The sequence below is a fragment of the Brassica napus genome, chromosome A3 (assembly GCF_020379485.1).
Source record: "Brassica napus cultivar Da-Ae chromosome A3, Da-Ae, whole genome shotgun sequence".
NCBI classification, from domain to species: Eukaryota; Viridiplantae; Streptophyta; class Magnoliopsida; order Brassicales; family Brassicaceae; genus Brassica; species Brassica napus.
Genome location: NC_063436.1, coordinates 14166446 through 14180331, shown reverse-complemented (window position 1 = coordinate 14180331; position 13886 = coordinate 14166446). Strand labels below are relative to the sequence as shown.

The window sequence follows — 13886 nt, the reverse complement described above, 5'->3', positions numbered from 1 at the left end:
AAAGCATCACCAGCCATCCTTTATGCTGCTAAATGCTAACCAAGAACCAAGTCTTCTCCCTTATGCAGTTTCAATCTGTTTCCTGAATGTTTATGCTCACAATAGCTGATGATGACCAGCTCTGTGTCAAGACTGCCTCTGTGTTCTTTAAACTAGCTTGGTGACTTACACCTTATTAGTTATTACTATGTGCAGAAAACTAAAACTAATCCATGTTCCCCTAAACCCTCCTGATCTTCATTCGTCAGCAGTCTCAAGGTTAAGCATGCGGCGCAGTGTCATAGTAGCAGAGACAGTACTGTGGAACGGGTTGTCGTCGTCACAAGATGAGGTTGGAGAAACAGGAGCAGACTTAGCAACTTCAAGAACATCAACAGCAGAGTCAGGAGATGGAAAGGTTAAAGAAACCGTCCTCCTTTGCTGGAGAGAGAACTTAGGAATGGGCACAGAAGTAGGTGGAGGAGAGTTGGAATAAGTAGGTCCTGCCCATAGCTCAGAGTAAGAAAGGCTTCTCCTTTCGTCAACAAACTCACTAGCGCACATACAATCATATGAACATCACATTACAGTAGCACACAAATACACAATCATATGATATGATATTAATAACATGGAAGGCTTCAAGTGTAAGAAAATTAGGTTTGTCGATGAAGATGGGGTAACTGATGACATGGAAGGCCTACTTCTCCCTCGAATAGGTTTATATTCCAATGTTTGTTTGTCTAACGATTGGCGTTACTGTTTTTTCTTTCTTTCTCTTGTGACTTCATAAATTTTTCCACTGACTGGAAATACTGATACAATTTATTCATAAAAGTACACACCCATTTATAAGTTGGAACAATACTTAATCTTATCAGCAAATCTATGTCTTGGACCGGAAGAAACTGAATTTATTTAATGATTACTGCTATTATAGGACAGGTGAGTCTAATCCATTTACAGCTTACTAAGTTATTCAACACCTTAACCTCAAACTATTAGCTTTGCCTCACAAAAAGATAGTAAGGTGTTAAGGAAGAAGGTCCTTTAATTTAAGTTGTAAAGAAGGATGCTTCACCTATGCAATGGTCAGACTAAACTTAATTTTGCCAAAGAATATTGTATGGTTCAAAATAAGTTATCTCATATATCTCTATATATATTACACTATCCACATCATAGAGTTATCTCATATATCTCTATATATATTACACTATCCACATCATAGGCCTTGCAAGCTTCCTCAACTAAACACACTTGGCCATTTGTCAATTTCTTCTTTTTCCAATTTAGGTTTTTAAAATTTTAGATTGGGGATAATGTGTCAATTCAGGAAAAGTTTAAAGTGTTTTTCTGCATTCATTGTGGAAATTTATTTTAGTATTTAGTATTATAATTTTTTTCTTTTAGAAAATGAACATTGCCTCCGAAGGGACTGTTATGTCCACACAAAGAACACTGAAGAGTGTACTGGATCAACGGATAAAAAGAACTGATATTAAGCATCTATGTATTTTTATTATCATCATAGCAGCAAAAAATGTACAGACACGTAGAAACGAGATGACATACAAAAACAAAAGAGTAAAAACAGAGACGTATTCACAATACACACAAAACAAACTCATACACGCGCACTCTGCATGCAAGGAAAGGACCACTTTGATGTGTCGTCAAAACGAAAGCGTTTTGGGGGCTACTCTGTTTCTTCTCTCTCTCTCTTTTGAGATTTGAGTTAGATCACAGGCCGTAAGTAGGAGGAGAGTTCCTTCGTCCATTCTCTGATCCTGCTCCCTTATCGAACGCGTCCGACGTCGACTTTCTCCTAAATCGAAAAGGTTCCTTTCCTCCTGCGTTTGCTCCGTTAATATTCCCAAAGGTTCCACGTTCGTTAGTAAAATAACCTCATACATTCACTTCACAACCATAACATATGATTCCTTCCAACCATATATCTCTAAAACTATAAATAAGATCACAACAAGTCTTTCAAGGGGACATGAGCCACGAAAAGTCGAAAACAATATGTTATATTATGACAACATTTAACAAGGTGCATGCATCAAGGAACACTAATAATCAATGATATCATATCTCATCTTACCAAGCAGCATGCTGCATGCATCACATAAGAAAGTCACACTCTGTGAATTGTCAAAACCTTAAATGTTATCCTATCAGTGTTATTTTTAACAAATGGACGAAACTACCCCTAAACGAAATAAGTGAGTGTACTACTATTTCACCTAACCAAATCATTAACAGAAACAAAGCGGTAATTACAAAACAAAGTGTGACTTCATATGTGATATCTATCTCTGGTTTGAAAAATCTTCCAAGGACTGAAATATTTATACAATTTGTTCATAAAAGTAAAAATCCACTTCTAAGTTGGAACAATCCTTAATCACATCAGCAACTAATTCAGTGATCTATGTATGCCTTGGTTCGGAAGAAACTGGATTTATTTGATGATTGATGCTACTAGGACAGTTGTGTCTAATCCAATTACAGCATACTAGGCATTGACTCACAAAAGATAGGTAAAGTGTCAAGGAAGAAGGTGCTTTATCATGCTTTTCTCTGTGCTGTGGTAGCCGGACTAAACTCAATGTTGTTAAAGAATATTGTATGGTTCAAAATAAATGATCTCATATCTATTACATTATCCACATCATAATCCCTGCAAGCTTCCTCAACTAAACACAATTGGCCATTTGTCAATTTCCTCTTTTTTTCAAGCTAGGCTTTGACAATTTGGATTGGAGATAATTTATCAATTCAAGAAAAGAGTAAAGTGTCTTTGCAGTCACTCTCAATATGGCCTCCAAAGAGACTGTGGTGTCCAAAAAGAAGTGATGTTAAGCATCTACACATTTTTATTATCATTGCAGCAAAATATGTACAGACACGTAGAAGCATTCCCAAAACGAGATGACATACAAAAACAAAAACATAGACGTAACCACAAACACACAAAACAAACTCATACACGCACACAAAAGAGAGAACCTCTTTGGCCTACAAACGGAAGCAACACGAACTCTGCATGCAAGGACCACTTGATCGAAAGCGTTTTGGGGGCTACTCTTCTTCTTTTCTCTCTCCCTATTGAGATTTGAGTTATAGATCACAGGCCGTAAGTAGGAGGAGAGTTCCTTGGTCCATTCTCTGATCCTGCTCCCTTATCGAACGCGTCCGACGTCGACCTTCTCCTAAACCGAAAGGGTTCCTTTCCTCCTGCGTTTGCTCCGTTAACCATCCCAAAGGTTCCAAGTTCGTTAGTAAACCATAACATGTTTTGAATACGGTCCTAATCTATGACCAAGTCTTTTAAGCATATCACAACATTTGACTAGACGCTCACCTAACAAATATATCAATCAAGGGGCAATAATAATCAGTGATATCATAGATGGAGTTCACTGTGTCACATCTCATCTTATCAAGGATCATGCTGCATGCATCACATAAGTCACAGTGTCAACATGTTAATCCTGTCAAAGTTTTTTTTAACGTATAGACGAAATTACCCTTAACGTAATCAGTGAGTGTACAGTACACTTTCTATTTCACCTAACCAAATAGTTACTGCTGGAAACAAAATGGTAACTTTTTTTTTTGAACAAAACAAAATGGTAACTAATATAATAAAACTCACCAGAGAAAGGAGATACTGGCGGAGTTGAACCGGCTGGTGAAACCGGAGCTGAACCGCCTTGGTATCCCGGTGGTTTTATTATCATGATGCTACGTGTCACTTTCACGGCCTCCTCCGGTGATTCTTCACCGTACGATCTCACGCTTCCACCGTCCGATTGATCTAAGAACACCAGATCGAAGATCAGGCCATTGATACTATTTTTTTTCTTCACGTTTATAGATTTATTTATTTTTATATTTTCAGTTACAAAAATGATAAGCCACCGGTTCAAGATAGCAAAAACACGGCGTACCATTACCGGAGCTAGGCCGGAAACTGAAGGTATGGTGTCTCCGAAGCTTGCCAAGGCCGTTCTCTGGCCTAGGACCAGCGACGGTATCATCCCAGAGATGATCTAGTAAGCCCATGGTATCTATCAAGTATCAACACTAATAGTTTCAAGAATCTGTAATTTTTGGTCGCAAGTAATGTTTCTTTCTTCTCACAAACGTTGCAGAGAGTAATGACTTTAAAGGCGACCAGGAAGATCTCGTCCGTTGATCTTAGTCTGACGTGGCGCTTGGATCTGATGTCTCGCAAGGTGGATAAGGTCGATTGGAGAGTCAGAAATTCGTCTCACGTGCCCGCATCTCTCGCTTTCAGTTTATTTACGGTATTACCCTTATCTTTATCTAGTTTGAGATCAAAACACCACCTCGATTTCCGTTTATTTACACTGCTACCCCCTTCCTAGAATCTTAGCCGCCAACAACAATCGGACGAGATATGGGCTTTTCTTTTCTGGACGCATTAATAGGCCCAATAAGACTATCGAACAGTTTGTTTCTTTGTTTACAGAGCACCACGAATTTTTGATTAGAGTCAACCGAGCCCTCTATCCTTCTCACCTTCAGGTGAAAAAGTAGGCCTGACCATTTTTAACTCAACCCAAAGTACTTATCTAGACCCGAACCGAAAAAACCAAAACCAAATCCAAACTGTTATATAAAAATATCTGAACGAGACTTATGAGATTAGTACTTTGGTGTTTGGTTATAATCCGAACCGAACCGACATCCGAACCGACATCCGAAGTAGGATCCGAAGATATCCGAAATTAGTTAAATATATTAATGTTTTTATATATTTAAGATGATTTAGATATTTTAGGATATTCAAAATATTTTCTAGTTTGTTTTAATTGTTATTTTGAATATTTTTTAGTTAATTTAGATAGTTTAACTAATTTTTAATTAGATTTGTAAACAATTTATATATTTTGAAATTTTTTTGTCAATTTTAAGGTTTAAAAAAAAATAGTTTTGGACGATTTTAAACATTGGTTACATCCAATCCGAACCGAACCCGGAAGGAACCGAATCGAAACCAATCCGTAATTAGTAAAACCCGAATGGTACTTCTAATCATAACACCGAAAATCCGAAAATCTGAATTATCCGGACTAATACCGAACGGTCCAGGCCTATGGGAAAGTCTCTCCGAATCTGACATAAGCTTGTTTGTAGCACATGACTTAAATTACTACTCGTTCAAAAAAAAAAAAAAATTAAAACATCTTCAGACAAAACATCAAAGATAAACGTCATGATTCTCTCCCAAGTCCCAAGTCCTCTTGGTTTGTGTATCATCATCCTAAGTCATCTTCTGAGGATTCGTCGTCCGAGGATGAGGCATCCGAGGATTCGTCGTCCGAGGATGAGGCATCCGAGGATGAGGCATCATCTTCCATCATCTCTATCTCCCTCAGCTCTTCGTCATCTTCTTCATGGCAAACAGGACAATCCTTCACTGACCTGCATTTTACAAGACACAAACACCCTCATTTTCATTTCTCTGATTCCTTTAATCAAACCTTTTTAAGATGATAGTAAATAGATGGAGAAGAACCATAGTGATGGAAACTCTGCCACAAGGGTGACATCTGATCTTTCTTCTTTCAGCTTCTGAAGAGGAAACCTACAACACACAAAAAAAATTTTGGAATACAACTCAGTGAGCAGTTGCTAAGATGTAAACAATGAAGGGTCCCTCAGTTACTTTGGTTTGTAAGATCTCTTGCCATCATCAGAAACTAAGCCTCTCTTATTTGAAACATCCTATTAGAATAAACCAAGAAGACGAAGATTAGAGTAAACAAAGCTTATACTTTTTTGGGGGGCACTGATTCTATAAAAAGACTTACAATGTGCCGAATGGATTTGAAGTTTCCTTTGATTAGTGAGTTACAGAGTTCCAACACTTCTTTCTGAAACATCAATGTAAGGATCGATCAAGTAACACTGATGAAACAACTCAAAACGTGTTATGAGTCTTTTACGTACCTCTTGCAGTTTAAGGCAGTTGCGCACTATTAGAGTCTTGAGTGGACTCTCCTTGCACCTATTTCTTACATCCCTACCAACAATATTTTCTTGTTATGTAAAATTTTAACAATAAGGACATTTGGAGGAAATTGCACTGTAAAAGTTTTGCATTAGCACCTCAGAAAACGACCATTGATTGTAGGGGATCTAGACAAATTCAGGTACTCCAGTGTACGAGAACTCTGCAGAGAACATCAAAATACTATTGAAGTTCTGAAAAAGCTAAAGCCGGGGTTTGGGCCAAGCCAATGAAAAATTGGTTTTGGCCTCCAAAATTGTTTGACTTTTTTACATAGTTTTAGCTTTCTATATTATTTTTAAAACAATTTACAAAAAAAATTCTTAACAATGTTTAGAACCCAAAAATATTGAGATCCACCCCTGCAAAATCATAGATGGTATCCAATAAAAGAGAGAGAGAAAATAGCAGTAAAATCGAGCAGAAGACATACCTGAGCAAGAATACGTGCCACTTCATCGGTTAGTCGAAAACGAATGAGCCTGAGAGAAGTTAAGTTGGGGGAGTTGGTCACAAACTTTATCAAGTGTGAACCTTTTACAGTATCTATTATGGTACCTGTTACACATTGAGAAAGCCTGGGAGTAAACAAAACATTAAGCTCAACACCGGATTAATGGAGAATCTTTACTTGGGAGTTGGTAGGTCTCTATGAACAGGTACTCTATCAGCCGACATTTTTCTGTCAGAATCTTAAATAAATGCATATAAGGATTGTTCCTGTCACATGAAACACAGAATAAGGCAAAAAAAAAAAAAAAGAGGGCTGTGTGTCCCAAAATAAATAAGCAAGGCACTCTAAGACAACTCACAATCCAACAATCCTCAGATCAGTGAGATTCGAACAAACTGACAACACCTCGAATGAGGAATTCATCGACCTGATATTGTAAAGCCCTAGGCTTTTCAAGCGATTCCTGGTTGAATGGAAAAGGATAATAATACCAAATAAGAAGATTAAATGAGAATGTATTGGGATATCTTCCCTGCTATATTATTTCCTATCTAACGAAACCATACTGTGGATCCTAAAACATCCATATGTAATGAGGGTCAAAGTTGATGGACTCTATTTGTATGCCAAATAGAACTAATATATGGAGGAGAGATTTGGTACAAATCTGGGTCCAACACATACTCAACATGTTTATTTTAACAGCATACGTAGGGCAGATAAAAATAACAGGATGAAATTTTAAAACTGATAATCAAGCAAGCAAGCAAGCCATACCCAATAAAATCAGGATTACGGGATAGTGTGGAAAGAAAAGGTCCGTTAACCAAAGATGGATTACAATCAGACGGATATGTGCGAGCAAGACTGCCAAGCTTGAGTGATCTACAAGCATAAATATAAAAACCCTATTCAAATACAAAAACTAACAAATGAGTGTAGTACAAGTTACAACGTTAAAGATTACCTGAGTTCTTTTCCAGCCCTATGGATCAAGTTACACACAACCTTACTGTCAACTTGGCTAGTAGCGGTAGTCAAGTCGACGTGAGCGTATGCAAAACGGTCCATAGCACATGTGTTGAACATGGTGCAGCAAGCAGCCGCGCGCATTAGAGACTTTGTATCAACCATCGAAAACACCTGAACAACCACTCAAACTAATTCAAATAACATATCTCATCAAACTCCGTCTCCTGAACGCTCTCAGTCGGTTTGATTACCTTGACGGTGAGTTCGGGAGGGAGGAACCAGGCACTGGAGTTGTGAGCGGTAGCTCGCTTGCGGAAGGACCGTTTAGTGGATTCTAGAAGAAGAGATACGAGCTGGAGTGTTCGATCCACGAGACGTTCCTGAACAGAGGCGTCATCTGAAGCAGAGGCGAGAGCTTGTTCGAGCTCTCGATGGAAGGAAGAGGCAATGGAGAGCGGAGAGGAATCTGGAAACGAAAGGAGGGATGAGATTATCGAATCGGCGTGGACGGAGCTAGAGTTTTGGGTGGGGCTCGTCGGAGAATCCATGCAGCCTAAAGTTGAAAGAGTTTTCTCTTCTTCCAGTATAAATAGAGGAGTTTTTAGGACCTAGTTTTTAGCTGAATATAATAAATTTTTTCTTAGCTTTTAACTAAAGGTTTTTATATTTATCCTACATAAAAATTTATATTTTTTTTTTGTCAACACATAAAAATTTCTATTAATCATGCTTTTAATTCTCTATTGCACAGATTTGCCACTAGCTTTAAAAAAAATAATAAATAAAAAATATTCCATTACAAAATTATGATAAAAATGAAAAATGATATCATAAAAATAGTAAACATATAATTTCCCCAATATTCTGTCCATTTATGCTACATAAGAGTTTCCAAATATGTATCAAATCCACATATTACACGGTACAATAATATTAGAAAATAAACATCTCCGTTTATATTTTTAGATTACGTTACTGTGAATAGATTTCATCTTATCAATTATATATAAACATCAATTATTTTAATGTATAGATTTCATATAATAATTATGAGAGACGTATCAGCCAAAATTAAAGCAAAACAAAAATTTATTGTGATTGGCTAAATTTATGCTGCTAACATTACCATGATTTTCGATTAATCTTTGCATCCAATATTAACGTCTAACAATTAAAAACCTAACTCATGGCTAATATTTGGTTACAATGAAACTAACGTCACCTTAGTTTTATATTATGATTTAGCAATTTAAAAGTTAATTATGGTTATGAAAATTTTACGTTCACGTGCCAATCCTATCTATTTTCGATATTTTTCTTCTTTTTATGTCATTTTGGTTATTGCTCGATATAAATATTGATTTTTGAGTTTATTCTCATTTCTTTCTTTTATTTTGGCATGAGATTTAGAAAATGTTTAAGATTCAAAATTATTAAAGATATACATACTTAGGTTATGATTTGCGCCTTGTGCAAAATAAATACTTATTTTATATTTTCTGCATATTATAAAATAATAAAATAATAATATTTTTTTTGACAGCATAAAATAATAATTATATATTAAATAACTAAGAAATTAATTACTATTATGTAATAAATTGGCTTGCACATATAAATCAAATGATCGCTCTTGTTTATTCGCAATCATTTTAGAATAAATAAATCAAAACAATCAATCTTATCTATCGTATATAGTATATAATTAAATTTAAACAATATGAAGTGTATATATATATATATATTAACATAAACACCTATTAAAATAAAATTATTTATTTATATGATTTTATTATCATTGTATCTTATTATAGAAAAAAATTTAAACATTGATCACAAAAATTTATATGAGATTTTTAACAGTTTTAGTAATTTATACTCGTTTTGAAAAATTCAAAATATAACATATAGAAAAAATCTAAATTTTTAATATATTATTAATGTAATTGTGTGATTTATTTTAATAGTAAAGAATTAAACAAAAATGATATAAAGCATAAAAATTATTAACAAATCTTCATTATTTAAAATCATTAATTACTATATATATCATAATCACATTAAGTAATTTTGTAGGTTTTATTTAAGAAAATAATATATAATAAATAGCCACATTAATTTAGTTAATACCATATGATATCATATAACTGATATTAAATGTTTCTAGTAAAATATAAAAATTGAATTAGACCAACATGTTTTTCAATTTCAATGTGAGGCTGACACGTATGACTAATTAACTACCTAATTGATTGACACATAAACAAGAAGTCCTTTTTAATTATTACAAAATTGAGGTTACATTTTTTCAAATGTTCCTCAATTAATATATAGCGGATAAGTATAAAACATTTTCAGACAATTTTGAGAGATCTGATGGTTTTGTGCTATTCTTTTGGTTGTTAATTTGGTATTTTAATTGTATTCAGAAATGATTGGGAAAAGAGTAGCTGATGGTTTTGAAGATATGCAGTGCAAAAAACGTCTTCATATACCAACTCATAATAAGAGTTCGCACAAGAGTGTCTACAAGAAGCAGATGAGATAGATAGCTTGACCAAGCGCCCGATCAAAGGAGCAGCAGCTAATAGAAGTCGAAGGGCATTCAGGAAACAAAGAGGAATGAGAAGATAGCGGAACAACAAGAAGGGAACTAGGATTGGGGCTTTGGATGTAGGAAGAAACATCATCATAGCAACGTTGCAAAGAGCTTTGGGAGAACATTCATATGTCGGTCGTGCCGGATATATTGACGATTGATTGATTAACCACTCCTCCAATCATCAAAGCTAAACGTCATCATCATCATCATCGTCAAAGGAGTCGTCATCATCATCATTCTCCTCTTCATCGTTCTTGGCTTCCATCATCTCTATCTCCCTCAGCTCTCCGTCATCCCCTTCAACCCCGACATGATAACGCTTCCCTGACCTGCATTTGTATTCTCTGATCAAATTACTGTAAAAGTCTAAGATAGTAATCAATGAAGAAGAAGAAGACCTTTCTAATGGAAAATCCGCAACAAGTGTCACATCTGGTCTTTCTTCTTTCAGCTTCTCCACAGGAAACCTACAACACACCACAACTCAATGAGCCGTTGGTAAGATGTTTAACAATGAAATGATCAGTCAGTTACTTTGGTTTGTAAGATCTCCGGCCATCATCAGAAACTAAGCCGTTATTGCTTGAAACATCCTATTAGAGTGAGCAAACCAATAAGACGACGGTTAAGAACAAACAAAGCTAATATAATTTTCTATAAGAAAAACTTACAATGTGACGAATGAATTTGAAGTTTCCTTTGAGTAATGAGTTGCAGAGTTCCAAGACTTCTTTCTGAAACATCAAGGTCAGTGAGTGTAAAGATCGATCAAGCAAGACTGATGTAACAACTCAAAAACATTTACCTCCTCTAGTTTAACGCAGTTGCGCATTATTAGAGTCTCGAGTGGACTCTCTTTGCAGCTATTTCCCAAATCCCTACCAGCAGCAATATTTTTTTGTACTATGTGAAATTATGATAATAACGACTTTTGGATGAAATTGCGCGCTATTTAACATTTTGTATTTGCACCTCAAAAAACGACCATCGATTTTAGGTGATCTGGACAGATTCAGGTACTTCAGTTTTCGAGAACTCTGGAAGTAACATGCAGGTGTTATCCTTGTTGTATAAAAGCATAGATTATAGAAGATAAGGATAAATCTTAGAGATAAGGCTAACTAATATCTTGTAATTATCTACAGTCATATTCCTCTTAGGGTTAGGAGTCTCTACGTTGTATATATAGGCGACCTCGTACATGAATAAGAACACACATTACATTCTATTTTATGGTATCAGAGCCATACATCGATTTCTGATAAATTTTTCTCTCTAAACACACACATTACATTCTATTCTATTTTATAGATAGTAATCCAATACAAGAGAGAGAGAAGAAATTAGCAGTAAAATCGAATAGAAGCCATACCTCAACAAGATTCCGGACTATTTCATTGGTTAGTTGAAAACATAAGAGTGTTAGAGAAGTTAAGTTGGGGGACTTGGTCACCAACTCTATCAAGTGTGAAGCTGTTGACGCGTCTATATTACCTGTTACACATTAGGCAAGCTTGAGAAAACCTGGGATAAACAAAAACAATAAGCTCCACAGCGAGATTTAGTGGAGAAGCTTTTACCTAAGGGGTGATAGCTCACTAAGCACAGGTGCTCTATCAGACGACATTTTTTTGATAGGGTCATAAATAGATTCATATATGGAGAATTGCTGCCACATGAAAGAATTAACAGAATTTAAAAATAGCAAAACAACCTAAAGAACAGAAGATGAAAAGGGAACATGAAGAAATTTCATAAAACTCAAAAATAAATAAGCAGTCACACTAAGAAAACTTACGATCCAACAATCCTCAGATCAGTGAGATTCGAACAAACTGACAACACACTGCTTAAGGAATTGTAGTGCATCGGTCCGACATTGTAAAGCCGTAGGCTTGTCAAGCGACTCCTAGTTGTATGAAAAAAGAAAAAGAAAAGGATGACAGCAAATTAGAAGATTAAAATGAATATTTTTTTAGCAGGAAACTAGTGAAGCCATTCTCTATTTATGGCAGCGACAGCACTTCAACAGAAGGGAATATTTCAAGTCGATTTTTTCTCTTGATTTGACTCTATTTTATCATCTTCCAAAGGCATAAACAAATGGATTCTTCGAATAACAAGGCATGATGATGAGATTGTATTGGAATACTTCTTTCCTATCTAAACATAAAAAAAAACAAATTGTTGATGATGACATACCCAAGAAAACCATGATTATAGGATAGTGAGGAAAGAAAAGGTCCATTAAACCAAATTGGATTAGGATTAGGTTCAGGTCCATATCGCCGAGTAACATGACCAAGCTTGATGGATCTACAAGCATAAACATAGACCAAAAAGATCAAATAACAAAAGCCAAAAGAGTGAGTAATCCCACATTATTGAATGCAGTAATATATATCCAGATCCGTGGCTTTCGGATATCCGTCCAGATATTATACTATCCGCAGGTACTTGGATCCAGATATCCGACCTAAAAAACAATATATACGGATCCAAAAATTTACTATCTAGATCCGGATCCGGGCACTTTGAATATCCTATTTTCGGAGCAGATCTTAGATCCGGATTCTGATCCAGGTAATAAGTCACAGCCTTAAGTTATATACCAGAAGTTACAAAAAAAAAAGAAAAAAGAATTCACCTGAGTTCTTTACCAGCACGATGGATCATGGTACACACAACTTCATTATCAGCTGTAGTCAAGTCGATGTGGGCGTAAGATGAACGGTCCATTGCACACTTGTTGAACAAGGTGCAGCACGCAGCCACTTGCATCAAAGACTTTGTATCAAGCTTCGAAAACACCTTTTAAAAAAAAAAAAAAAAAGCAATCCAAACTTAACACATATCCTCACTTTGATTAGTCTATTTCCATAAAGATCTAATCAAATTTGATTTACCTTGACGGTGAGTTCGGGAGGGAGGACCCAGGCAACGGAGTTGTGAGCAGAAGCTCTCTTGCGGAAGCATCGTTCAGTGGAGTCTAGAAGAAGCGACGCGAGCTGGATAGTTCGATTTAGGAGACGATCCTGAACTGAGGCGTCGTCGGAAGCAGAGGCGAGAGCTTTCTCGAGCTCTCGGTCGAAGGAGCAGGCGATGGAGAACGGAGTGGAAGCGGGAAACGAAAGGAGAGATGAGATGATCGAATCGGAGTGGAGGGAGCTGGGGTTTTGGGCGGCGGGGCTCGTCGGAGGATCCATGAGACCGAACGTTGAAAGAGTTTTGTCTTCACCAGATTTTTGCTTAGAGAGATTCCAACAACATGATAAGCTCATCGTTTTGTTACAGAGAAAGGAGGATAGACAGAAGTAGAGTTGAGATGAGGATAGAAAGAGACCCGGAAAGGAAGCCGTTGACTCGACAGTGTTGAAGGAGAACTCTATGTATGTTTTGAACTTTTGATAGTAATAATTTAGTTTAATTTTCTAATAATTTTTAAATAGCAAAAAAAAATTTGATTTATGTAGATTTTCAATATTCAAATTAGATTTATTATTTTTCCTATACAATTTTACCTTTTAAATAACTATATATCTTTATTTGTATATGTAAATCTATAAGCTATGACTATACACACATTATATTTTTATTAGTTAAATAAATTTTAAATCTTATTATATAAAGTTTGGTTTTTGAAAGCTGCTAATTAACATGATCGTGACACATGGTAATTATATATTTTAAGATTGCGACATATATTAATCTATTTCATAATTAAAAATATGTATACTAAGATATTAACAAAAACAAATTTTATTAAAAAGTAATTAAAATATTATTTAATAGTAATTTTCCTTCTTTAAAATCCTAATCAAAAGATAATT

At 35.5% G+C, this 13886-nt stretch overlaps 4 protein-coding genes across 10 annotated transcripts; all 4 read right to left on the bottom strand.

Moving 5' to 3' along the window:
- Positions 1-237: 237 nt before the first annotated feature.
- Positions 238-543, bottom strand: LOC125607158. Its single transcript, XM_048776991.1, has one exon. The coding sequence runs from the start codon at positions 541-543 to the stop codon at positions 238-240; it is 306 nt and encodes a 101-aa protein (XP_048632948.1).
- A 2295-nt stretch (positions 544-2838) lies between these two features.
- LOC106438689 (dormancy-associated protein homolog 3) lies at positions 2839-4195 on the bottom strand. Of its 6 annotated transcripts, XR_007338187.1 has the most exons (4): positions 3939-4195; positions 3644-3805; positions 3350-3439; positions 2839-3231 (listed from the first exon to the last, which is right to left on the bottom strand). XR_007338187.1 is itself a non-coding variant. In XM_022716185.2 (3 exons), exons 1-3 carry the CDS (start codon positions 4051-4053, stop codon positions 3113-3115), a joined length of 396 nt encoding a protein of 131 aa, XP_022571906.2. In that variant the 5' UTR covers positions 4054-4195; the 3' UTR covers positions 2839-3112. The 6 variants fall into 6 exon arrangements, 5 of the variants coding, with proteins under 5 accessions (XP_022571906.2, XP_022571907.2, XP_022571905.2 ...); XM_022716185.2 differs by lacking the exon at positions 3350-3439; XM_022716186.2 differs by lacking the exon at positions 3350-3439 and having other exon boundaries at positions 2839-3222.
- Positions 4196-5273: 1078 nt separating this feature from the next.
- Positions 5274-8002, bottom strand: LOC106442027 (F-box protein SKIP17). The gene is made up of 12 exons (XM_048776990.1): positions 7706-8002; positions 7450-7625; positions 7260-7367; positions 6841-6945; positions 6660-6748; positions 6462-6586; positions 6127-6191; positions 5968-6040; positions 5829-5891; positions 5684-5742; positions 5534-5602; positions 5274-5439 (listed from the first exon to the last, which is right to left on the bottom strand). The coding sequence occupies exons 1-12, from the start codon at positions 8000-8002 to the stop codon at positions 5274-5276; spliced, it is 1395 nt and encodes a 464-aa protein (XP_048632947.1).
- Positions 8003-9927: 1925 nt separating this feature from the next.
- Positions 9928-13452, bottom strand: LOC106438710 (F-box protein SKIP17-like). 2 transcript variants are annotated; one of them, XM_013879963.3, is made up of 12 exons: positions 12963-13450; positions 12704-12867; positions 12259-12372; positions 11855-11965; positions 11637-11725; positions 11429-11550; positions 11029-11093; positions 10862-10934; positions 10728-10790; positions 10591-10649; positions 10455-10523; positions 9928-10385 (listed from the first exon to the last, which is right to left on the bottom strand). In XM_013879963.3, exons 1-12 carry the CDS (start codon positions 13335-13337, stop codon positions 10244-10246), a joined length of 1446 nt encoding a protein of 481 aa, XP_013735417.2. In that variant the 5' UTR covers positions 13338-13450; the 3' UTR covers positions 9928-10243. The 2 variants fall into 2 exon arrangements, with proteins under 2 accessions (XP_013735417.2, XP_022571902.2); XM_022716181.2 differs by lacking the exon at positions 12259-12372 and having other exon boundaries at positions 12963-13452.
- Positions 13453-13886: the final 434 nt, after the last annotated feature.